This window comes from Engystomops pustulosus, chromosome 1 (assembly GCF_040894005.1).
Source record: "Engystomops pustulosus chromosome 1, aEngPut4.maternal, whole genome shotgun sequence".
In the NCBI taxonomy this organism is placed as follows: domain Eukaryota; kingdom Metazoa; phylum Chordata; class Amphibia; order Anura; family Leptodactylidae; genus Engystomops; species Engystomops pustulosus.
This window is the reverse complement of record NC_092411.1, coordinates 139,030,138-139,056,115: the sequence shown is the minus strand read 5'-3', so window position 1 is coordinate 139,056,115 and position 25,978 is coordinate 139,030,138. Positions and strand designations below refer to the sequence as shown.

General features: G+C 39.8%; 1 protein-coding gene across 2 annotated transcripts in view; it reads right to left on the bottom strand.

The window, feature by feature from the left end:
* SHB (SH2 domain containing adaptor protein B) overlaps positions 1-25,978 on the bottom strand; it is a 106,128-nt gene that overhangs the window by 59,610 nt on the left and 20,540 nt on the right. For both annotated transcript variants that reach the window (XM_072154519.1, XM_072154510.1), the window contains exon 2: positions 6,351-6,471. In XM_072154519.1, the coding sequence (XP_072010620.1) occupies positions 6,351-6,471 (121 nt within the window). The remainder of the gene's footprint in view (positions 1-6,350; positions 6,472-25,978) is intronic.

Sequence of the window (25,978 nt, the reverse complement as noted above, 5' to 3'; positions counted from 1 at the left end):
AAAGCCTAACCACAGAAAGCAGCAGATGTAAAGTAGAAAATGTTGCTTACAACAAGACCAAATATGTGATCAGATATTTAGAGGTAATGAAACACCTTCTTACACTCTTTGCAGTGGTCTGTGACTACTAGACAGATTACTGTATGCAGGCAGTCTACTGCATACAGGTGATCCAGTGTGCAAGCGCAGAAAGCAAACACGCAGCCGCGGCGTGAGAGGACAATAGCCCCATTGTCATTCACAGAACGATAACTATTAGAATAAAGGTCAAAAGTGAAGCCCTGGTTTTTACCAGTACAGGTTATAGCAGGTCATTAAGTTAGGAACACTGTATAGCAGCATATGTAATTGCCAAAGAAAGAACCTACTGAGTTTTAAAAGGTCATCTGCTACAACATCCTCACTTGCTTCATTAGACACAGATTTATATGATAAAAACATTACACTATAGCATATATGTAGGCCTCCTTTTTAGGCCATATGTAACCAATTCCACCATGACACTGGCAGGCATCACAAATGCTTCTTTGCTATGGTCAATTTTACAAAAGATTCAGATTTTGGACTGGTTGGGGCTGCAGTTGATAAGAGGTTTTGTTGTAAAGTTAGGTAAATTGGGACCAACATAGTGTTTAGGGATTCAGTGGGGAAAAAATGCAGTCCTATATCATTTTTGTATTGCCTTTAGTCTATACTCTAGGAAAGCCCTACAAAAAAGACCACCATCACCATCTACGCTGCCACAATGTGTTATTATTCCCATAGGAACAAGTAATATTTGCAAGGTCAAATCTTTTATTATGCTGTATTTCATTATACATACTTTCAGTGGTTCATTTGTGTTAAGTGACCCACTTTTACTTTACTCATAATTGTTCTGCATCTTCAGCAGTTGGACGTGTACATGATGGAGTCCCATGAAACATTGCAGTATAGTATAAATAATCTTTAGCTTGTCTGGAAAATTTATTATTTCTTTTATTTAACTGATCAGAACATAAAACATTAAAAATGCCTCTAACATGCATGTTTGACCAAGCCAAGAGCATTTCATTGGAACAATGTCACTTCCAGCAAAATCTCATCAATGGTTTGAACTGGTTTGAGCTACCCCCACAACACAATAAATCGATGGAGGTCCAAGAAAATTTTTCAGGAACCTGTATTTAGCTACATTTAAGTGAAGAAGTTCTGCTGTACTCACTTTAAAAGATCTTCTACTCCTCCCATTATCATGCTTTCAATAAGAAAATGCCTGTGATTGGCTAAGCTATAACTTCCTGCGTGTTTAAATATGAACGCAGGTAACTGCTGAACATCGAAAAGCGAGCAGCAGTGGACTAGAGAGTACAACCTTTTGGTTTTTTTTTAACCCAAGTTGATTGTGTTTTGATAAAACTTTGCTAATATGAACACTGGTCCTGAATGTCGGGAGCATAGGATGGGTAACAATGGGCAAGTTTTAGTACAGTATTTTAAAGCAGTGCTTGATGGAGCCATGTATAAATATAGTGAGGATCATAGCCCACCTACTAATGATTACACCAGGTGGAATTTTATTGACACAAATTCTTTGCAATGAATCACACCACATTACAATGACAGACAAGAGCCCGGTAAACACACAGATTATTAGGCCCTTGGTTTATAATGCACTAATTAATACTCTCTTCATTCTGCGGCTCATCCTCCTGCACACCCTGTTCACATAATAAGGTAAGTGATTTGTACAAGTCACTCTGCATGCCATTTGTCTCAAGCCGAACATTTCCTATTTGTATTCAATTGTTTTAATAACTTCCTGTTTTGCTCTTGAACGCCATAAATACCTTGCTTTCAGTAAATTACATTTGAGTCAACAATAAGTAATATCCTCAGAGGAACACAATTTGCATAAATCATTGAAGGACAGGCTGTCAGTTCAAAGCACTGAAGACCTTCTCCCTCATATATATTTGACACATGTGGAATATGCGGTAAGTGGGAATACACAGGTATCACGACGATCCCGGATGGTCACATTCCTAAGAATGTTAATAATCTGAGAAGCCATGTTGATTCAAATCTCAAAGAATAAAAAAAAACTTTAATAAAAATAAATAATAATAATCCCACATTATAACTAGAGGTGAATAAAGCTTGTTGTGTAGTTTCACCATAAACAGTCTCATTAAAAAGCAATTAAATGGCTGCATCTATTTCTCAAATGTAGCTAAAATTAACTGAACTTGGATCACCATAGTGTTCAATAGTAATACAATTTGAAACGCAGGGTTTGAACCTTGTAGGCATAATACAGATAATATATAGTAGGTTTATTAACATTTATAAAGTTAGATTTTGATGTATCAGCAGAGTAACCATATGAACAGAGTCTCTAGTAGTCTTATCTACTCTGAAAAATGTAACTCGGCAGCTGAATTCCAACACACCTGACACATTAGATGGTTCGCTCTTAAATGAGGACTGGCCAGATTTTCCTCCAATGTGTATGGCGGTGTAAAAATATACAGCTAAAGGCCAACTACGTTAAAGGAAAACAATTATCAAAATCAAGCAAGATAAAACAAGATCATTTACTGAAAAGATACATGCACCAAGATTGATTTTAGGAGGAAAAATACATTTTACAAGGAAGCGTGAATTTGTTATTCTGGCTTAAATCATTTTACATTTATGCAAATTAGTCAAAAAGGCTCTGGGGGAGTTAGCAAAGTCCTTATGCGATGCAGCTTCACAGGCTTTTACAGTTCGCAAGGACACTCCCAATCCCATATCAATGTGTGCCGAAATATCACACAGTGAGATTACATCAGTAAGGGGTGGGAGACCTGTGGGAGTAAAGCGGGTTAGGGGGGGCTTGAGCAAGCACAACAGCCTGTCAACCAGCAGTAAGGAGGAGCTCTGATAACGACCCCCAGAGCACTTAAAGCTCATTAGCTTAATTTTGAAAGTTGACTTTAGGAGGAAGAAGGCCAAGGATTTTTTTTTTAGATCAAATAGAAGATAACTACAGTCGCACTGCCTGGATCTATGAGTAAATGCCCCCACTTTATCATGCTTGATTTTGATGGTAAATATCCTTCAAGTTTACAAGTGTCACATTTGCTGGTGCCAAATCTAGAATATCATTTTTGCTAGATCCGCTACAGAAAATAAGGATGATTTATACCAGTGGTTCTCAACCTGTGGGTCGCGACCCCGGCGGGGGTCGAACGACCAAAACACAGGGGTCGCCTAAAGCCATCGGAGACACGATTTTATTGCATTTTTTTGGCACAAATACAATATTCTTGTACATGGTTTGGGGTCACCGCAACATGAGGAACTATATTGCGGGGTCACAGCATTAGAAAGGTTGAGAACCACTGATTTATACATATGTGCCTGCAGAGCCACACAAGAATAAACCTAATTGTCATCCAGTGGTTAACTTCTTGGTTTACATCTCTATAATAGAGATAGAAACATAGATTAGTCAAGTGGCACCAGGTAAATAGCATGGGCTCTACTGGGTCTCCATTATAATGGATGTGATGTCAAAACCGAGTCAACTTAACCTAACATATGACAAGCTTTTCAGCTGCTGATGCAATGACATAGCACAGGCATGCATGTACCTGTGTATCACAAGCTCGCTGTCTACTATCTGAGGGAGATGCCATGGCAATTATTAACTACAACACTGTATTCATTTGCATTTGTTATTGTGTGTGTCAGCTCGGCTGATATTTACATCGTCTTGAGGCTTCTGTGCAGTCATATGGCATACACTACACCAGGCTGCCGTGGCTTACCTAGTGGAGTCATGCCTCATACTTGTACAGGGCGGGCCACCTGCCTGTGCCAGCAGTGCTGCAATACACAGGAAATTCCTGACTTTTCTATATAATTTTTTATTACCTCTTCACAGCAAGTTCCCATCCAGAATATCCAAAACAAATACCGTTCATCTGAATAAGAGGAAGCTGTTTATCACAGACATCTCAGGCATGGAACAAAACTGGTGTGTTCCCTGAGGGAGAATTCAGTGACAAGTAGTACTAGTCTGAGGAAGTCCGCCTCATGTAAGTGCCCTGCACTCAGTTAATAGGGTTTTACATGTAAAATCATAAATCATTAGTCATGAAACCTCCAATGTGACTTGTGAAGACTGGCTTATCCCATGTCTAATAGTACAAGCGAATAGATTAATTTTATATATATATTTTTTTTTTTTTACAGAGAATACAATGATCACTCATTTAGTTTAATTTCTTATATCTATATAGAATTAAATAATTATAATAATATATTTAAATATTTACAAATATCTAAAAGAGCAGGGCCCTCATTCCTCTGATTATGTAATTACTCTGTAATGTCTGGTTTTATTTGTATATGTACCCCATGATCTGTACAGCGCAATGGAATATGATGGCGTTATATAGTTCTTTATTAACAATTATATACCTATAATTCCTTTATGTATATAGTGCACACAGATTACACAGCGCTACACAGAGCTTGCCAAATCAGTCCCTGTCCCCATGGGGCTCACAATCTAATCAACCTACCAGATAATAATAATATAATGATCATCATCATAATAATATTTTATAAAGTAGTTTTTTGCTTAATAAAGGACTCCCAGACAAGGAAACAAGCATTTCTTTGAGGGCATCTAGCATCAGTAAATCCTTTGAAGTGAAGCTGAATTACAGTAACCCATATTATCTGTATATATTAAGTACAGAAAACAGTTGACCTTTGGGGATGTCAGACCAAACCAACCGGATATAGACCTTAGATAAAGGATAGCCCTTTACAATTTTTTTATGGGAAATGTTATAAACCAGTGATGGCCAACCTATGACACGCGTGTCAGTGCTGACACGCATAGTCATTTTCAGTGACACGCGGCCGCCTGAGAGTTAAGTTTCATCCTCGGGTCCTACACGGCCAGGTGCAGTAGCCGGGAGGCTGAGAGCACGTTGTAATAAATAGCACGTTGTAATAAATAGATGATGTGGAAAATCCCTATATACTGCCATACTGTAGTATACTGTAGTATGGCAATACATGTAGGATCAATAAGACAACCTAGGATTAAAGTACCCTAGAAGTTAAATAATTATACATATGTTATTTAAACTATAAATATCACAAAATTATGGTTTTTTTTGTCAAGGTGACACACCACCCAAGTTATGCTCGGTTTTTTGGCGAATTTTGACACACCAAGCTCAAAAGGTTGTCCATCACTGTTATAAACTATAGTGTTATTATCCATAAATATGAAGACTCCAGAATGTGGTTTTATGAGTTAATAGCACAATGCTACATAGAAGTGTTGTATTCACAACAGTTTACACTCTCCCATATGTACACATACTAGTATTCCTGGGGAGAAACAAGCTGCCAAGTTTGTCTTTATGCAGCCAAAGGATCTGTCTGTCAGTTTGTTCGGGCCAAGGACAAAACACAATCTGGAGGGTCTGAATTAGACTGGAACGTTAATTTATGGCAATCCATAGTGACAGAACCTGCTGCTTACACAAGGATGGATGGCCTCATCATAAGCTTAAATCCACAATATGGCCTTGAAAATTGACATCTCATTTTCTCCTACAACTGCTCAGATTTTAATTATGTAATACTTCTTTCCCGTAAAGTGAATTTACGGAGTGAAGAGAGGAGGCAAGAGCGCTGCAAATCTGCTTCTTGATTTTAGAACTGATCTTGCATAGGATTTTGCATAGTTTTAAGAAAAACGGAATTCCATCAGGTGTTACTCAAAAAATGGTAACTGCAAGTTAACAATCATTTATACCATAATGTATAACCTCTCCACATCACAAGTTGGCTGAGAAGAACTCTGAGCACTGTATAGATAATTCCAGTGCTACAGACAGGCAATTCCCATATTCTTAATTGGCCACATATGTAGTTCACAGTACAAACAATTGGATATACAAGTCTGTCTATCTTCTAGCAGGTTAATGGAGTAATAATGGAGCCATCTCTTTGTTTCCATCATTGTGATTATTGATTAACTCCAGTTCAGTAAGAACCAAGTGTAACACCTGCTGGGCCCAGCACTGGCAATGTAGGCAAACTCCATTCACACTGTTCTCAACATGTGTGGTTTCTCTTTCCTTCATACTTTACAATCAAATCCAATGAATTCCATTAGAGGCAACAAGTTACAAAATAAAAAAAGAAATATTTTTCTGAGGATACTGAATTAAAAAGGAAATAGGATTAATATAGCAAGCGAAGGAGATTAATAACTCAATAATGGTTGCAACAAAGTAAAAGCAATAAAACCACAAGTCGGTGAGTAAATCATCCTCTAAATGTCTTCTTACCCGTCATGAGTCTCTGGGCTTCGTATGGTTCCATGTACCCGTTGTTCTCCGTTATCACTCCTTTGTTCTTCTGTTCATTCTTGGCATCGAAGGGATCAGAGTAGTCATCAGCGATGACAACCTGGAAGTAGAGGTGAGAAAAATTACACTTATTAATGTCTCCCATCTCTCCTCTTTGAAGCTCACAGACACAAGGAATGAAGTGATTAGATGAGGAAATGTATAGATACAATGATAGTTCTGGCAAATCATCACAGGTCACACTGGATATACAAGACTATACTAAAAAGTAAAGGTCAAAGCCCTTTATTAAAGGATTCAGCAAGAAGAGCATTAATAAACACTGAAACATCAGCTTAAACCAATAATGAAAACCATGAACTATTATTCACAGCTTATGGACACAATTTTGTATATTTCGGGAAGAAAGTTTTCAGTCTCGTCTCTTGACCAGGTTTTCACATCAAACTATAAGGACTCAATGTAATGCAATGATATACAACCAGTGGCTGCATAATGGTGGCTTTACACCATTCCTGACACAATCCAACATAATAAGGTTTGTCATGTTTAGTGAACAATACACATATGGGAAGATATCTTAACCATTTATGCAAGAAAGAAATGAAACTAATAAAATCTACAAATAATTTTATCATCATGATTGAATAAAGACTTGATTTGTAATTTCTAAGAGTTCTTTGGTGTCTGATAGAAGATTTGACATGGAGAATCTAACTTCCTGGTGGACAGCACCGAGGCAATACGTCTGACGCCCAGAAAGTACTGTGCCCGAGGCCCATTAATCCATTTCACTGGGTAACATTCCAGCATGAAGTTAGATTTGGAGAGCATGCATGGAAAAATTCAGTTACATAATAAATCTAAGCTAGTAGCCTGAACTTTAATACAAGTTACCTGTGACCTAGGCTTTATGTCAAACGTTTGACCTTGCAAACATGGTGCAAGTTAACCCATTTAAAATACAATGCATTTTATCAGCTACTACTTGGTTTACTCTAATATTTTACAACACAATATCCAGGACACCTCCATTGCTATGTTTTATTTATTTTATCAATATTCTTTTTAATATAAAAGGATATTGAACTGCAATGCTGGCTTATTTTTTAATAACCCTCAAGACACACACACACACAGTTTAAAGGCTTGTAAAAACCTCAGCAAAATATATATTATTTCTGCTGTGTTTACAGCCAGCAGCATCTACAGTGAATGACGAACCCTACAGAGAACTATACAAGCAGGGCTTTATGTATGCTCATGGACTAGATCACCATGCACCCTTTGAATGAGTCCTAACACGGCACCCATAGTTTTGAGATGAAACTGGTAGCCAATGAAAACCATTATAAAATGTCATGACAATGGTTTTTAAATAGGGAACTACTTTACTGGTTTGCCATAGAAACACACTATCACAATGAGTTGAAAATCTTAGCTATTTTTGCCTACTCACCACACATCTACATTGCCATTATGATACAAGCGAACCCACGACTTAAAGGACACCTGTCATCAGGTCTGTGTCACCTGTCCTGTCACTACTACCTGTTGGAGCAGCTCACAAGGATCCCATCCCAGCCTTTATCTAGTTATTTCATACATTATTCATTGTAAAATCATCCATTTTTTATCATGTAAATGAGGCTGGTCACATGGTCAGAGGCAGTGATGTCACCCCTGTTCCCCCTCCCCTCTCCTCCCCCTGCTCATGTCTGTGTGTAATGTATAGTAAAGCATGGCTAGTGTGTGCTGCATCTGCTGACATGCTGCATCCTCCTAATATACAGGTGAGAGACACAGACATGAGCTACACATGAATCTGACATGTTCTGCTGTAACATGGCTGCCTGGAGCTGTTGTATCTCTCCTATACACACACACATGCACACACAGGCGGCAGGAGGCGTGGCCACCAGCACCAGGAAGCACATCATTATACAGCCTCACATCATTATACAGGCTGTCAGTCATGCACTGGGGGTGTGGCTGTGCCTCCCACTCATGAATAGAGTGGACAGCTTGAATATGCTAATGATTCATTGGACATTTCACAGGTCATTTGCATACAGCTTTAGGACCTCATTGCTTAGGTTTACAGGCATGTAGAGGGACAATGAAGGGATAGAGGCAATGCTCTCTAATGGCAGTTTATGAAAATATATTTAGTTTAGGGGGGTTATTTTGCATGACAGGTTCTCTTTAAGGACACTGAAATTTAGTCCTAGGCTACAATGGTCAACTAAAGGGGGTCTGCAATTAATTTTTATTGTTAATCCATGATTCCTTAGCAGCCCAAAATTTTGAAAATCCAAATGTCACAGACCAAAAAGTAATTTGGTTAAGGTTACAGTTACAAATAAACCTGTTCCGACTTACGTACAAATTGAAGTTAAAGAAAATCTACGATCAAAATCAAGCATGATAAATCAGGGACACTTACTCACAGATCCTGGAACTGTGACTGTGGTAATCTCATATTTGTTACATGCAAGAAACACATGGATGGCACTGATTAATGGCCCTGGACAGCTACGACCAAAACACTTTAGTTCAAACTTAGAGACTGGGGGTTTCAAGGGTTGTGCTCGATTCATGAATAAACATCTAATGAAAAACAGTAGTAGAAAAAGAGAATGGCACTCACCCCTTTTTTGTTGCTTCTTCCTTAAAATCTATTTAAACATACTAACATTCAAGTATTTACATGGTGGAGGGAGGACAACAACAACAACACCGCACATCAGTCGGAGCATTATATGTATACCGCCAGCCCAGCCTGCCCCCTGTAGTATACCGCCAGCCCAGCCTGCCCCCTGTAGTATACCGCCAGCCCAGCCTGCCCCCTGTAGTATACCGCCAGCCCAGCCTGCCCCCTGTAGTATACCGCCAGCCCAGCCTGCCCCCTGTAGTATACCGCCAGCCCAGCCTGCCCCCTGTAGTATACCGCCAGCCCAGCCTGCCCCCTGTAGTATACCGCCAGCCCAGCCTGCCCCCTGTAGTATACCGCCAGCCCAGCCTGCCCCCTGTAGTATACCGCCAGCCCAGCCTGCCCCCTGTAGTATACCGCCAGCCCAGCCTGCCCCCTGTAGTATACCGCCAGCCCAGCCTGCCCCCTGTAGTATACAGCCAGCCCAGCCTGCCCCCTGTAGTATACAGCCAGCCCAGCCTGCCCCCTGTAGTATACAGCCAGCCCAGCCTGCCCCCTGTAGTATACAGCCAGCCCAGCCTGCCCCCTGTAGTATACAGCCAGCCCAGCCTGCCCCCTGTAGTATACAGCCAGCCCAGCCTGCCCCCTGTAGTATACAGCCAGCCCAGCCTGCCCCCTGTAGTATACAGCCAGCCCAGCCTGCCCCCTGTAGTATACAGCCAGCCCAGCCTGCCCCCTGTAGTATACAGCCAGCCCAGCCTGCCCCCTGTAGTATACAGCCAGCCCAGCCTGCCCCCTGTAGTATACAGCCAGCCCAGCCTGCCCCCTGTAGTATAGAGCTAGCCAGGACTTATAATAAAAAAAATTAAAATTCTCTTTAATCTTCCGTTTTCCTTAAAAGCCCGCAGGGCGCGTCTATGCTGTCTTCCGGCCGGCAGGCGCATACTATGGCGCGGCCACTGCTGACGTCATAGTATGCACCTGTCGGCCGGGAGATAACATGGCCGCACCCTGTAGGCTTTAAAAGAAGACTGAAGACAGAAGAGGAGCCGCAAGGAAGAAAGAAGCGGAGCCGCACCGAACATCGGAGCTGGCAGCGGAGCCGCACCGAACATCGGAGCTGGCAGCGGGCGAGTATATAATTTTATTTTTTTTATTGACTCGTGTATAGTACACCCGAAAAAGATGTCCATGTACCCACATCCAGTGTTAGTTAAGACCAGTTATGTAAACATCAAAATGTGGCATGTAATAGCCTTATTTGAACAAGATAGCTTCACTCTTTCACTAGGCACCAATACTTTAGAGGCAAGACAATGTCACCTTTTGTGCTCCTTAGTAAAACAAGATGACAGTGCTTCTTGTTTGCATGGTTTCAGTGTCTTTGCTCAAGTAATAAAAAACATACAAATAAAAAAAAAAAAAAAAAAAAAAAAGAACAAAAAGAAGATATGTCCCACGCATTTCTTCAGTGGATTCAGAGTGTAGAGAAGGAAGAGTAAACACAGGCTTTTGTTTGGGACATTGACCCTTCAATTGCCTTTTAAGTGTTTTTATGTAAATATGAGAGGTACACAGGTTTAATCCTTAATGGAGAACCTTCCCCGAAAAGTATCATGCCAAAAAAAAGGCCTTATACTACAATGCTGGATTGATGAAGAAAGAATTAAGATTTTCCCAATCACAAGGTGTTAAAGGGATTTCCCAAATGAGGATCCCCATCTATATGGGATAAGTGTCTTATTACTAGAATAACAGTGTTCACAAAACGCTATTTTCTGCTCTGTATAATTCTGTAAAGCTGGAGAAAGTGTAATACTCAATGAGGTGATTTCTGGGGATCATGATAATTTGGGATCCCAGAGGTTAGACTACCATTGATCAGATAAATATTTTACTTTGCTTTTATTTTCTGATAGTATATTTGCCTTTTATGATTATTAGGGCTGCCATCTTGTCTAATAACATAATTTACCGTTAGTTGTCACAGCAGCCTCATGGGAGCAATGGTCTGGAGCTGACTCCGTGAGGTCTATAGAGATTTCTAGACATGCTCTGTGCCTAGGAGGTGTAGAAGATAAGCTGTGACTTCATCTAGGATCAGTAGTGGATGTAATGATGGTGTTTTCTATAGAGGTGTTACCTTCCATTGTAATACTGTGTCTTGTCTTTGATGTAAAGGAGATTGCTACTGCAAAGAAAGTCCCTATAGATTTATCAATGCTTCTTACCCAGCGTGAAAATTATAATTAAGAAAAAAAAAACTGCCTCAGAAAGTTGGTCAATTTCTGGAGACTTTTCCTTTACGAGGGAGGTATTTTTTTTTCTTATTAAAAGTAGAATTGTCTATGTACGTTCTATGTAATGGATTATCTTGGTTTTAAAAAAGACATTCACTAATTTTGAGTGGTTCATTTTCAAAACCCCTGATGTGCTACCTGCTCCATTAGTTCTCATATAAATATTTCCCATTGATGCACAATAGATACAAGTGCTAGGTGTTCAGGATGCTGCTGCGTCCACAGTCTCCAGTTTCGTCCCTTCAGTTAGGCGCCTCATAGAACAATAGGTGGATGGTAAACATGGGGGAATAGAAGCCCTGTATGGTGATGCACTCATATGGTGTTATATTGAATGCATAACTACCAAGACTCACTGCTTGGGGCCGATTAAAATGGAGAAAATAGCAAGAGGGGGAAGAAAAAGGATGTTGTGTAACCGCTAGCCTAATACCTTCCTACAGGGTCAAAACAGAGCTTTATTATGGTGTAGCTGATGTTACACGCTTGTCTGATACTAAACAGAGCACTTGGAGCGGAACCACTTGTAGTTGCATAATCTAATCTTTCTCAAGGCATGCCATTTGTTAAAAGAATAAAATCATTTCCCTGGCACCCACACCCACAATCTATTGTGTTTTGATTCAGGTGTGTTGCAAACCATGTCATAGCAAGTCAAGAAAGATATTTGTAAAAGGTCTATAAGGATACAGTAGTAACAAGAAGCGTATGGTGGTTTGTGAATGCAGTTCAAAGAGAAGCGCTATTCTATGACAGTAAGCCCTGGGATTGATGGGCCACTGCTTAGTATTCAGCGATGTATACACAGGCTGTAATGGGAAGAGCTGTCACAGGCCCCGCACACTGTACAGAGACAACTATGTGCAGCAGCCAGCAGTAATTTCTAGTTAGAGAAAAGGCTAGGTTTATCCGTGAAAGCCCTGGAGCTGAACTACCACCCCTTCCCTTTGTGATGGTGGCTTGTCATGAGCAGATGGATGGTGTCTCAGACTCCCTGCTGATTCCACAAACTCCACATGCTTACACTGTAATAGTCACTGGATTTCCAATTAACTGCACTTAAAGGGATAGCGCATCATTGTAAGAAAACACAATAAGCAATATATATCTGATATACCAATCATGAAGGGTCTGATAAATGTACTATGACTTGCACATTTATGTCGTTCTCTTTGTACTCCAACATCAGGGGCTGCAGAAGTCCATTTATTAGCAAAGGTCAGGTTGGAGAAGGTTATTGAGGTCAAGTTACTCCTATTATTAAAGGGAGGAAAGCTTACAAACATGTAATGGAGTTTACAAGAAAAAAAAAAAAAAAAAATTACATTCTCTTCCTCAAAGCGCTAAATACAAAAAAATGTAGAAGAAATGATGTTTGAGGTACCAAGTTGCTGCAGAAGTTACTAAAATGTCATTGATCTTGAATTTCACCTGGGCTAACAGTTTGTATACATGGGGAGAACCCCTCTGAACCCAGAACCGTTCACATGTTTATGCTCAGAGGAAAAACGGACAAATTCATCCTTATTTCTAATGCTGTCTGAGACACATACTGCAGAGTCAAATTGCACAACCATTGGAAGTGCAGAACAGTTATAGAGAAAAGCTTGCCAACATATAAAAGAATAACCACAATTGATGTATGTATTAATGTGAACTAATAACTGCTGAATTATATGGTTCTTTAAACTTTCATTAAGAAATGAAAAGAATCAAGTCAAAATGTAAAAAAAAAAAAAAAAAAAAAAAACTCTAATAAGTGGTAACTAAAATTTTCTAAACCTGTTGGGAAGGTACATCATCAAACTGACACCAAACTTATCATTGGCTCCTTTATGTTATACCGTTGAGTCAAACACATCACAATGATGATGAGGCCCCACTCATGGGTGTCATGGGTGCATCCTCCGACAAACAAGTCCAATCCTAACCCCAATGCTGAAAACTACAAGTACGTTCCACCAGTACTGGATCCTGCACATATTACAGGCTGCTCATTGTGTCCTCTGACATGGTTACCAAGTGACCAGAATGGGATATTATCATGTGTAGACGCCAGTGGTCTCTGGAATGAGCACTTCACACAGACAATAATAGTAACCACTAGAGGGTCTGCACATTTAACACCATCCTGCCCAACAAATCCAGCCGCAGACAGCAGTACATGCCACGAGTACTGGTGACAGAAACCTCACAGTCCACCTGTTGCATAAACTTGGCTTTCCCCACCATGGATATAATCCTTAGGGCAGATATTAAGGCCATGCAGCCCCCCCCCCCCCCCAAGATATTCTCTTTAAATTTTTTAGGTTTAATGTTTGAGCAAGTTTTGCACCATTTCCCATAAAACATTGAAGACAAACTTCCAAGAGAGCCAACTTGCCACATGGTAATTAGATGCATTGCTTCTGTTAGGTGTGTTAGAATAGAACAACTTTCTTATGTAATGAGAACTTTGTTGCGCAGGCAGCATTGAAATCCAAGTATCTTATACACCGTAGATTTCTCTAGATCCAAAACTGCATAAAAAGGAAAACAAGCAACATGCTACTTATTGAAGTAGAAACCATATGAGTAGCCAACACATGACAAACTGCAAATCCCAGGAGTACAGTATTTTATCTTCATAAAGCCAACGAGAAAAGGCAGTGTAGACATCCCAGCAGACAAGAGAAGATATAAATCAGCATAAATGCTCTGACAGAACTAACCAATGTGTACTCGCAACACCATAGAGGTCAAACAACATGGATATCACATCTATGATATGTAACATGACACGCATTTGGATCAGAAGCAGCGCCCACTTTCAGAGCTGTATTAGCTTCAAACACCTTATCAGTGGTAATGAGGCGAACCCCTGCTCACCAATTATAAGGGTAAATGATTGCTCAATGGATCATGAAATAATTATCCTAAAAATTAGAGTTAAGTAATACTTCTAATGAAATGGCCCTTAAATAAAAGACCCCACCAGCATGGAGCTCAGTGCTTAATCTGGAGGAGGACGGCAGACAATATTAGATGCTGCAGCTGCTTGCAAAGATACACCATGCTGTTGTTATCACGTGCAGAGGACCATATTGTCTACTACTAACAAGCTGGTCACAGGTGGTTCACATATACCCTTATATTTTGACCATTATCCTGAGCACCAAATGTTCTAAAGACATTCATAGATCACGTGTACCCTTTTACTCTGGCCATAGCAGCTGGACATTTCAGGCTCATGGGAGTTCCATCTACTGCTAGTAACACTTCTATACAAGACCGGGGTTACATTGGTTTTTATACATGAAAAGAAAATTGCATAATATAAAACACATGAGCTCTAAAGTAACCATCATATAAACTTGCTTACAAGAAAATCAGTGTGTAGAAAATGTAACATAGTCTGTAAAATATGCACAGTATTAGTACACTTATATAAGGATTTCAATAGTTAAAAGAAGTTTACCAGTTTCATCAAATAAATGTTATTGTGTGCATAACTGAAATTATTGAAGATTTCCTATATGCACTTTCTGTATCAATTCCTTCTGGTTTTTGGTGCGATTTTAAGCATGCATTTTCAGTCAGTTTAAAAATGTATCAGTTTTTTACAGTTTACAATGCGTTTGGCGGTTTTGAACCTGTTTATCTTAATAGAGAAGTGTGTTCAAAGAAGCCAAACGCATGGTAAACGGTAAAAAACAGTTGCGTTTTTAAACAGACTTAAAACCGGACCAAAACTGCCATGTGTGGCGTCACCCCTGGGAAGATTCAACGGCTGTTCAAGGTGGACATAAATCTTTCTATGGTCATGTGATGTCACACAGGTGCACGGTTTGTTATACCGACAATTGGACAAGCTCATTAAAAAAAAAGAGGACCTGACAGGGGGATTTGGGAAACTAAACCACCCACAGATCCTATGCACCTGCATCACTTGGGCAGTGAGGTCGGGTTGTAGTACACTGGGGCATAGGGCAAGTATAAACATTTATTTTTAAATTTAATAGCACAAACATAGGGACTTGCTAAACCGCTGGTCCATAAGAAACTAGGGGTGGTCCAGTGTCCCGAATAGCCTTGGCAGGTCTTCTTTAAGGGCATTTGCTTTACAGTTAGAAGGCAATTTTTTATTATACTTAATTACAGTTTGGAAGGAAAAAAAAAAAAAAAAAAAAAAGACTTTCTATAGATTTCCATTTAGATATACCGTATTTAATGTCTCCATTTGATTTCTTGAGATTGTGGTTTGGATTCTTTTCAGGTGAGTTGTACATGACCAAAGGTATCAGTATAACGTCTAGACAAAGTTTTCAGCCCTATCCCCAGGGCATCCCAGTCAGATCTAGGTTATATTTACAGTAAGTTAAGCAAGGTTCAGTACCGATATCTATATATAACATATAAAATATGTGTACCACAGACGTGCACTCTCTCTGTATTCAATATGTGATATACAAAGATATTTTAGCTCTCCATGAGGAAAAAAAAAGTTTATGTTGCTCATAGAAACAAATCAGATTTTAGTTTTATGTGACTTTTTGTATAGTTGGCTTGTGTCATAAAACAAATACATTCATATCTAAACTTTTTTCTCACAGAAGGGGCCAAAGTCTTCAGACTAGAAACTGTGTAGAGTTTTTATTTCTCAGCTGAGCTCTAACATTGTGATCTACAATCACCGGCAACATTATTAGGTACACCTGTCCAACTGCTCGTTAACACTTAATTTCTAAATCAGCCAATCACATGGCGGCAACTCAGTGCATTTAGGCATGTAGACATGGTCAAGACAATCTCCTGCAGTTCAAACCAAGCATCAGTATGGGGAAGAAAGGTGATTTGAGTGCCTTTGAACGTGGCATGGTTGTTGGTGCCAGAAGGGCTGGTCTGAGTATTTCAGAAACTGCTGATCTACTGGGATTTTCACGCACAACCATCTCTAGGGTTTACAGAGAATGGTCCGAAAAAGAAAAAACATCCAGTGAGCGGCAGTTCTGTGGGCGGAAATGCCTTGTTGATGCCAGAGTTGAGAGGAGAATGGGCAGGCTGGTTCGAGCTGATAGAAAGGCAACAGTGACTCAAATCGCCACCCGTTACAACCAAGGTAGGCAGAAGAGCATCTCTGAACGCACAGTACGTCGAACTTTGAGGCAGAGGGGCTACAGCAGCAGAAGACCACACCGGGTGCCACTCCTTTCAGCTAAGAACAGGAAACTGAGGCTACAATTTGCACAAGCTCATCTAAATTGGACAGTAGAAGATTGGAAAAAACGTTGCCTGGTCTGATGAGTCTCAATTTCTGCTGCGACATTCGGATGGTAGGGTCAAAATTTGGCGTCAACAACATGAAAGCATGGATCCATCCTGCCTTGTATCAATGGTTCAGGCTGGTGGTGGTGGTGTCATGGTGTGGGGAATATTTTCTTGGCACTCTTTGGGCCCCTTGGTACCAATTGAGCATCGTTGCAATGCCACAGCCTACCTGAGTATTGTTGCTGACCATGTCCATCCCTTTATGACCACAATGTACCCAACATCTGATGGCTACTTTCAGCAGGATAATGCGCCATGTCATAAAGCTGGAATCATCTCAGACTGGTTTCTTGAACATGACAATGAGTTCACTGTACTCAAATGGCCTCCACAGTCACCAGATCTCAATCCAATAGAGCATCTTTGGGATGTGGTGGAACGGGAGATTCGCATCATGGATGTGCAGCCGACAAATCTGAGGCAACTGCGTGATTCCATCATGTCAATATGGACCAAAATCTCTGAGGAATGCTTCCAGCACCTTGTTGAATCTATGCCACGAAGAATTGAGGCAGTTCTGAAGGCAAAAGGGGGTCCAACCCGTTACTAGCATGGTGTACCTAATAAAGTGGCCGGTGAGTGTATATTGCCCTGTTAGAATTAGGAAGGCAGAATGTTAAGAGGCAGGCGACTCCACAGGAATATGTCCAACATTTATCGCCATTCCCAAGATATTAGCCAAGTCTCTTTCCCTTTCAGATGCAAGAAAGACCCATCCCAGAATGCGAGTGTGCACTCCTTCTCATATAAAACATTAACAGTGGGTGTTTTTTTAACTCTGCGCAATTCCTGCAGCATAGCACCACAAAAAGGGAGTTTATCCTAAAAGGTAATCCTGGAATAACAGCCTTTATAAAGCAGGCAATTCTATGAAAGATATATCTTTTGATGATCTAAAGTAATACTATCCCCTATAATTGGTACATAGTTCAAACATGCTAGCACCCAGCTAAAATATACAGTAAAGTAGTACTTATATAAAACAATGAATGTCACTGACAAATGTAACACCTAATCCATTTCCTCAAGAGGATAATTGGAGCGCTGAAAGACAGATTTGTGATGGTAAGTGCACCAAATCCTTATGACAAAATAATACACCCACCCAGTAAGCTACACACCGATATGCTCTGCACAATGCTACCTTAGTCATTGTGGGCACTCCTAAATGACACAATATACAATTTGAACCAGAATTAAATATCTTTTCTCTAAAAATCTGGTCTAATACATACAACAGCAGTGTAAAAGGTACACAGACTACTGTACCTCCAATGAACATAAGCACTGTAGTACATCCTATAAAAAAAAAGATTCTTGCTTTAAAGTCTATGGAGAGGAATGGGGCGGATAAAGCAGGAATGGTACTGCCAAGCTCAGCTGTACCTTATTTTAGTACATGTTATTTTTGTGGTAATAGAATAAAGGAAGGAGGGCAAATGAAACTGCCTGATAAACATGGGAAGAAGCATTTATCTTTAGAAATGCTAAAAAGTTTATTGTTTTTTTTTCAATTTTATATTTTACACCACAGGTCTATTTCCACCCTCATACACAGGTTCTTTCAACAAATCCAGCTGTAAAAATTCACAGTATCCATCATGCAGGAATACAGATTCAAGAACTGTGGGAAAGAAAAAAAAAAAAAAAAGTGTAAAAAGGGTTCAAGGGAAAACGCACACACATACACACACGTTTCATTGAAGTGGAATCTTAGCCAAATTGATCAAAATGTCGCATTCCTTTGCCTTGTGAGACTTTTCTTGACATTTTTAAAGGGAACTGCACAACATTGCCAATAAACTTTACATCTGTTGATAAATTGCCAGTACACAGCTACATTAAAATTAATGGAACTATTTGGTGGAATTATAATTGGACATTTACCATGAGATTACCTGAATATAGAGGATAACAACTCACCTCCCAGCAGCGTCCCCAGGTGCATGAATATTCTTTTTGCGGAACTTTAAAATTTCCGAATTTAGTAGAAATATAACTTCATGAAATATGCAAATGAACTCTGCGGAGCACCTCAATCCTCCCCAGTTAATTTATTCATGCCCAGGGCCGACTGGCTCCGCCTACATAGTGTAAATAGAGACAGGGATGTCACCATCTCCCTCTCTCTGTTAAGCCACCCTGCTAGAATGCACAAGATTAGCAGAGAAAGAGATGGGGACATCCCTGTCTCTCTTTACACTATGTAGGTGGAGAGAGCAAGGTCAGGGAGATGAATGTATTATATAGTGGCGGAGCACAGAGGTGTTCTGCAGTGCACATTTGCATTTCATAAAGTTATATTTATATTAAATGTGGAAAGCTATACTAAAAAAATAAATAATCAAGGAACCCAGGAATAGGACGGGGAGGTGAGCTGTAATCATCTATCATCAGGTAATCAGATGATAGATGCCTTTTAACCACTTAAAAACCAGACCCTTTATCAATTTTTTCCATGTAAAGAGCTCTGTGACGGCTTGTTTTCTGTGTAACAAATTGCACTTCATAGTGATGGTATTTAATATTCCATGCAGTGTACTAGGAATAGGAGAAAAAAAATCGAAATGTAGAGAAATTGGTGAAAAAAATAAATTTGCGCCATTTTCTTACGGGCTTGGATATTACAGCTTTCAATGTGTGCCCTAAATGACATGTCTCCTTTATTCTTCGGGTAGATACATTGGGTTGATTTACATAGGTTTTATGTTTTCATACACTTACAAAAATTAAAGCCTTCTGTTCGCTTCTGGCGCTAATAACTTTTTCATACTTCAGTATACGGAGCCGTGTGTGGTGTCATTTTTAGTGAGAGGTGATGATGTTTTCAATGCTACCATCTGGAGAACTGCACAGGCTTTTGATCACTTTAGGCATTATTTTGTGTTACAGGGTTAAACAGCGGGAATAACCATTATTATATTTTGATAGATCGGACATTTTGGGGGATGATGACGTCACAGGGATCGAAGCCAAGATTTTGCCGCCCATATGTTGCCGGCTTTTTACCACTGCCGGCAAAGCTAGCACCGATTGCAGTTGCTGCTGGTGGGCATTTGCTGCAATATGCCGCAAACACCATGTACAGAGAGGGCTCAACCCGTGAGCCTTATCCGAACACCCGCAGCCTACATGCGACATATAGATATGTCACGCGATGTTAAAGGGGTTAAAGGCTTTGTCCATTTTCAGCAAATAATGGATATTGTTTGTGTAATGAAAAGTGCTATAATTCTCCAATATACTTTATGTAGTAAGGATCTCTGCTTGCATTATGCATGGTCATGGTGCAGTGAACATATCGAGTCTCACCACATGGTGACCGAGCCGTGTGCCACAGATATTGCTGGTCCTATTTCTGATCAGATTTGTGGCTACCCAACTCCTATCAAAATGGGTGGGATTAGGAGTGCTCACCACACCCATTTCCAATAGGCTGCAAACTTCTCCTGGGTTGCAGCTTGTGTGAAACACACAATTGTATCCATTTAGCATTAAAGGGGTTATCTTTTCCTATCCGTGGCTACTGATGGGCCAACAATTCCAAATGTCAAAAAGGCACCAGAGATGCATGCCACGTGCATGGTGAGCCAGAGTCAGGCAAGTGGCTTTTTCCTCTGCAGCAAGAGGTTTCCCAGGAAGAGTCAAAACTTTTTTCATTCTGTGTGTACTATGTGGACAAGACAGGAGAACGCCTGGCAAAGTGTTCAGTAACATTTAGTGTGTTTCCAATAGAAAATAATTTGCTGATTTTGAAAATAAGTGCCAAAAAGTCTAGTTATCTCCAGTTTAGCAGTGTATCTGGGATACTGCCTCCATCAGTAAAGATGAATGCATTCTTTCTTCTTTACTAATGATTTTTGGGATGTAAGATGATATGCTGCTGTCTCTAGGCCCACTGGAAAGACTACATCACAGTGAAGGATTAGGGAAGACATGTTTTTCCACAGATGAGCTAAAGGTTTTTTAAGGTTATCCGCAGCCTTTGAGTAATACCTGACAGTGTTTCCGATTCTATAGTGAGGGCAGTAGTGATAGGGGAATGGATTTCTGTATGTTGCTGGATAATTTTCTTCCCACCAGCTGCTCCGGGTATCTGTGTGTATTGTTAGTGGTGTCTGCCGTGTCTGTCTCTCAGCTGCTGTACAAAGTATAAATAGACTGCTGTGCAGTATGGCGTCTTTAGGAGGGATTTCCCTTCTGGCAATTTATGGAATATCTGCTGTTTTAGATCTAGAATATGGAAAAACAAGCTTTACATCCAGGAAAGAGCTTTAGATTTCACCAGCAAATGTATAGTTAACAATTATTCGTTTTCTAGATAAAGAATTCCCCTGGCAACTCCACAATAAATATATTCTGTATTTTTGTTTTCATGGTCAATTCATGATCAACCAGAAAAAATGCAATCTAAGACACAGCACAATGGCAAGAGTGGCAGTTACATAACCAACACTCCAGTACTGCTGTAGAGATTAAGAAAAAAAAAAAAGTTATGGGAACTCGCTCTGTAAGGAGCTCACTGGGGGCTAGACCGTGGATAACCAAAGCTCTCCAAGAATAACCTGCTGCAAAATAAATTCAAAAAGTGTAAAAGGTTTTTTTTTTCCCCTTTTCTTCCTTGTGATAGACACAAGCTGGTATATCCATCATCATTTCTTATTAAAGGAAATTTGCCATTTGTTTATATGCATTGTGAACCAAACATACCTTCTATGTCTCTGAGCTGAGTGGTTTTGCTGAAAAAGGAGTGAGCCTCATTATCATAATTTTATAAATTGTTTTTTTTTTTTTCAGCAAATCCACTTGGCTCAGGGATTAAACAAGATACATTTCTGCATCAGTGTGGGTCAGCATTACCAAGGTATGTTTGGTTAACAATGCATAAAAACAAAATGGTGGTTTTCCTTTAAACTAGGTTTCAGCTATTCCTGAAGTGGGCGGCACTTCCTGGTTATAACATCAGAGCATTTATTGGAATCAGGACAGCATGTTTGTAATTGGCCAATCTGAAGCATGTGATATCAAGGTACCATTTTCTTGCACTTCTCTACTACTGCCCCTCCCAACAAGCGTCATGTCGTCTCTAGCTGTTCCATATGGTTCCCATGGTTACGAGGAAGCATGGCAAATGCAGATTAGCCTGGGGGGACAAGGTAAAACCCCTGCTATCAGCTAATACCTGCAGATAGCCAATCTGTAAAATCATGTACATAATTTCTAGGGTTCCAAAAACAGACAAAGTGCCATATAGACAAACCTGTTAGAAATTAACAGGGTTGTGTTTATGGCCCTTTGTCTTTTTTTGGGAACCCTAGAAATTATGTACAGGACTGTACAGAATGTAAAAGAGGATGTTAAAATGCTGTGAGCAAAATACATTTTCTATATTGTAAACATTTATAACAATTCGGAGATAAATTATGTACCACGTTGGCAACAAAAGCAGCTGCTACGTCTCTGTAGGGCTGAGTTCAACACTTCAATTACTCTAGGTTTCCTATAGAGACCAATTATTTTGAATATAAAGGAAATTTATGCTAAGGTGGCAAATCTATGCAATAAACTATTTTTATTGAAACTTTATAACATTATAAATGGTCAGAAGAACAGAAATGAAATGAAATAAACAACCCAATTAAAAAAAAAAAAAGAGAATGCAGAAAAAGGCCTACTAAGGGTGCTGTCAAACAGTGCGTTCTTTGTCTGTTCTTCAAAACACTGAAAACGCATGCGTTTTTTCATGTTTGGCTGGTATAAATATTTTCTTTTTTTCCATTTGTGCAAGTGTAAGCAGCTGTAAAAATGTTAATACAGGATTCTAATTAGCCAAACACATGGTAAACATGCAAAAACGCATGCGTTTTCAGTGCGTTTAAAAAGGCACCAAGAATGGGCCAAGAACACACCATGTGACCGCACCCTAAGGTTTAGACAGAGTATGTATGTCTTCATCTTGTGCCATCGCACTACAGAACTGTGGTCAGCCATGTGATCCAATGTGCTGCTGCATACAGAATTATTACCCCACAAAAGCAATCTCTTTAGAAAGAATATCTGTATTGAAAATGGCACAAAACCTTCTTAACTGGAATCGCATAGATTCTGTAAAACATCATATGCCACTACACTGCTATGCTGCCACTGAAAAATGCTCTAAACTTAGGCCATATGAGCTATAATAAGCTTAAAGACATATACCCACTTTGGAAAAATAATATTATTGTTTGTATGATGAAAAATACAATTTTACAGTATACTTACTGTATCAATTCCTCACAGTTTTCTAGACCTCTGCTTGCTGTCCTTCTTTAGAAATCCTGTTTACTTCCAGTGGGCAGAAATCTGACCATGGTCACACAGGTGCACAGCTCCTTATATCATAGAGAGTAATCAGAGCTGTGTGATATAATGACCAGTGCACCTGTGTGACCATAGTCAGATTTCTGTCCACTGGAAGTAAACACTGAAGCCTTCTATAGAATGACAGTAAGCAGAGATTTAGAAAACTGAGGAATGGATACAGAAAAGTATATTGAAAATTTGTATAATATTTCATTATACAAACAATAACTATTTGTTGTAATGGAAATACCCCTTTAAGCATATGAGGCATTGTAAATTAAGATTCATAGGATAAACCCATATTTTGGTATTTTGTTACCAACTAACAAATCCCATTTGATTAGCAGGAGTCCCATGTTTAGAGTGAACATTCATTGTCAACTATGTACACTGCTGAACCATTCTCTTTCTATGAGCCTTGCTGCTTTATTCTGGGAAACCCACGGTGAACAGAGAGTTTGCTTGTGAATGTCTGTCAGACACGGGAAAATATATGAAAAAAAGTCTTCCCGGATGGGATAAAGAAAATAATGTTTCTTTCAGCCACCTTGTAAGGCAGCTCCCTTGACATCAAGCATGACCTACAAGAGGCCTTAAAGAATTTTGTAAACTCCAGTCCTACTGTTGTGTTGCAAATTAAAGTTTTTTTATTTCATACAAACATCCAAAGTTGTGACGTTTCGGTCAGACAATTGACCTTCATCAGACTCAGTTTGTAAGGAGGCATAGGTAAAGAGGGTTTGCGTGTAGCAATGTGGCGCTGAGTAAAGAGATAATTACCACTTGTGGAGGTTGAAGAGAGCGCTTTACTCCACAAGCGGTACCTACCGCCATTCTCTTTACCCAGCTCCACATTGCTACACGCAAACCTTCTTTTCCTATGCCTCCTTACAAACGGAGTCTGATGAAGGTCAATTGTCTGACCGAAACGTCACAACTTTGGATGTTTGTATGAAATAAAAACCTTAAAATTTGCAACACAACAGTAGGACTGGAGTTTACAAAACTCTTTATGCCTTAAGGGATTGGGACCCTCTCCAGAGCACCTGTGCAACTCACTCCTTATAGTGTGCAGCAGAAATCCTTTCTTTACTACAAGAGACCTTATGACATTTTGCAGGATTAAAATCAAACCAGTATTCCAGCAGGAACAGATTCCTAAGTGTAAACAGCACTGTTTGGGTCTATACTAAAACTACTTTCCCCAACCAGACACCATCTGATTAAGTATCAGAGCAATAAGGAGTTCTGCAGATATTGCCGCCTTCTCCTGGAGTACAGTACCAGAGACCCCTGCTGCACATGCAAGCACTGCAGAGTAAGGAGTTGTGGGTGAACATGTAACCTATGTGATTTACGGCTGCAGTGTGGCCTGGTTTCATAAATGACACACAAGCTTAATTTTTCATAAATTTTTTAATTAAGTTTTCCTAGGTGACGCATGTAAGCTGAACCAAAGCTTGCACTCTTTGTGGTCACTGTAGCTAGAAATGGCAAAGCAATAAATGGTAGTCAATGAAGGTTGATAACTGACAATAGCAATGTCTTCCCTTTGTCTGAATGCTTACCTGCTCTAAGGGTATTGATGGCAGCTCATAACATCAGCAATAAATCTCTACATCTATAGGCAATCTATGGCTTCCATGAAAAGCATTACCATACCATAATTATGTAAATGTCATTAAACGGGCAGCATTTTAAAACACAAAGACTTCTTGTCCTTCCTTACCTGCAGTCACATTTGTGTGAAACCAGACTAGAGAACCTTGTAGAACAGTAAAGCTAAATAAATAATATGTCAATCACATTCTCCAGTTGCAGGTTATAACAACATTGTGGATCGGATCACATACAAGTGACTGCTAAACTGGGCTTCATAATATGAATGGGTAAAGAACTTTCCGCCCAATGGCCTGCCTGGCACCTTTCCTTACATTATTCCAATGTCCAGCCTAAAAGATTACCATCAAGCATCTTCATAATCTACTAGGCAAAATACTCCTACTCCCTGTCGTCAGTAGTTGGAATTTCAATACATTTTTCATATAGTGTTAGAGGTCTTCAAACCTTCCCCTATGTGATACCTCACACTGAATTAAAAAAAAAAAAAAAAAAAAAAAAAAACTCAATTTGCTCCATAGGAACCGTTTAAGGCTAGGTTCATGTCACTTTATCCCTCTGTTGTAGGGTTATGCCAGGAGGATTACCAGCGTACCCTTACAATGGAGAGCTAGGACTGTGTGACAATACAGTGGGATACATAGTCCAGTTTGCTTCCTACCCCTGAAAGCAGGAGAGAGAAAATTAGCAGCCAGTGATTCGCTGCTGCCGATGTTAAGGAAGTCTCTCTAAACTCTGTACGTTCAGTAAAGGCCGGGAATGGATGCACTATGGTGCCACCAGTTCCTTTTAGACTCTAACGGCCTCCACTGACCGTATACCGTGTGGTTCCTGCTGGATGCAACATATACTGAGTGGACAAAGGTAAAACAGATGTCTGTCTGCCAAGATGAGGCTATGGATACGTTAGGCATATATGTTGGTAGCTTTACTCATGTATATGCACAAATCACGAATATATCCCAACAGCAGTTTGCTAAGGAACATCCATCCTCAGCCTGCTTGTTTAGAAAGGCAAGTTTTATAAGCAAATGAGATTCCCTATTCTGTATATAGATAGACTTGATGACTTAGAGATTTTTTACTAACCAGTTGTACTAGAGTTGGCTCAGATAACAAGCTGAATATAAATCCAGCCCATGAATGTCAATCCCACAATAAATAAACACACACCACTAAAGTTATTTATCCTTCAACATGGATCAATATTATTTAATAGACAAATAACAAGTCTTTCACTAGCAGCTTACACTTCCAGTGGACCTCCTATTGGTGACTTGTCAGAGGGCCTGTTCACACCTTAGTTCAGTTTTGGCATCAGTTATTTTGAGCCAAAATCAGGGAGTAGTTGAACATACCGAGTAAGCATCCGTCAATTATAT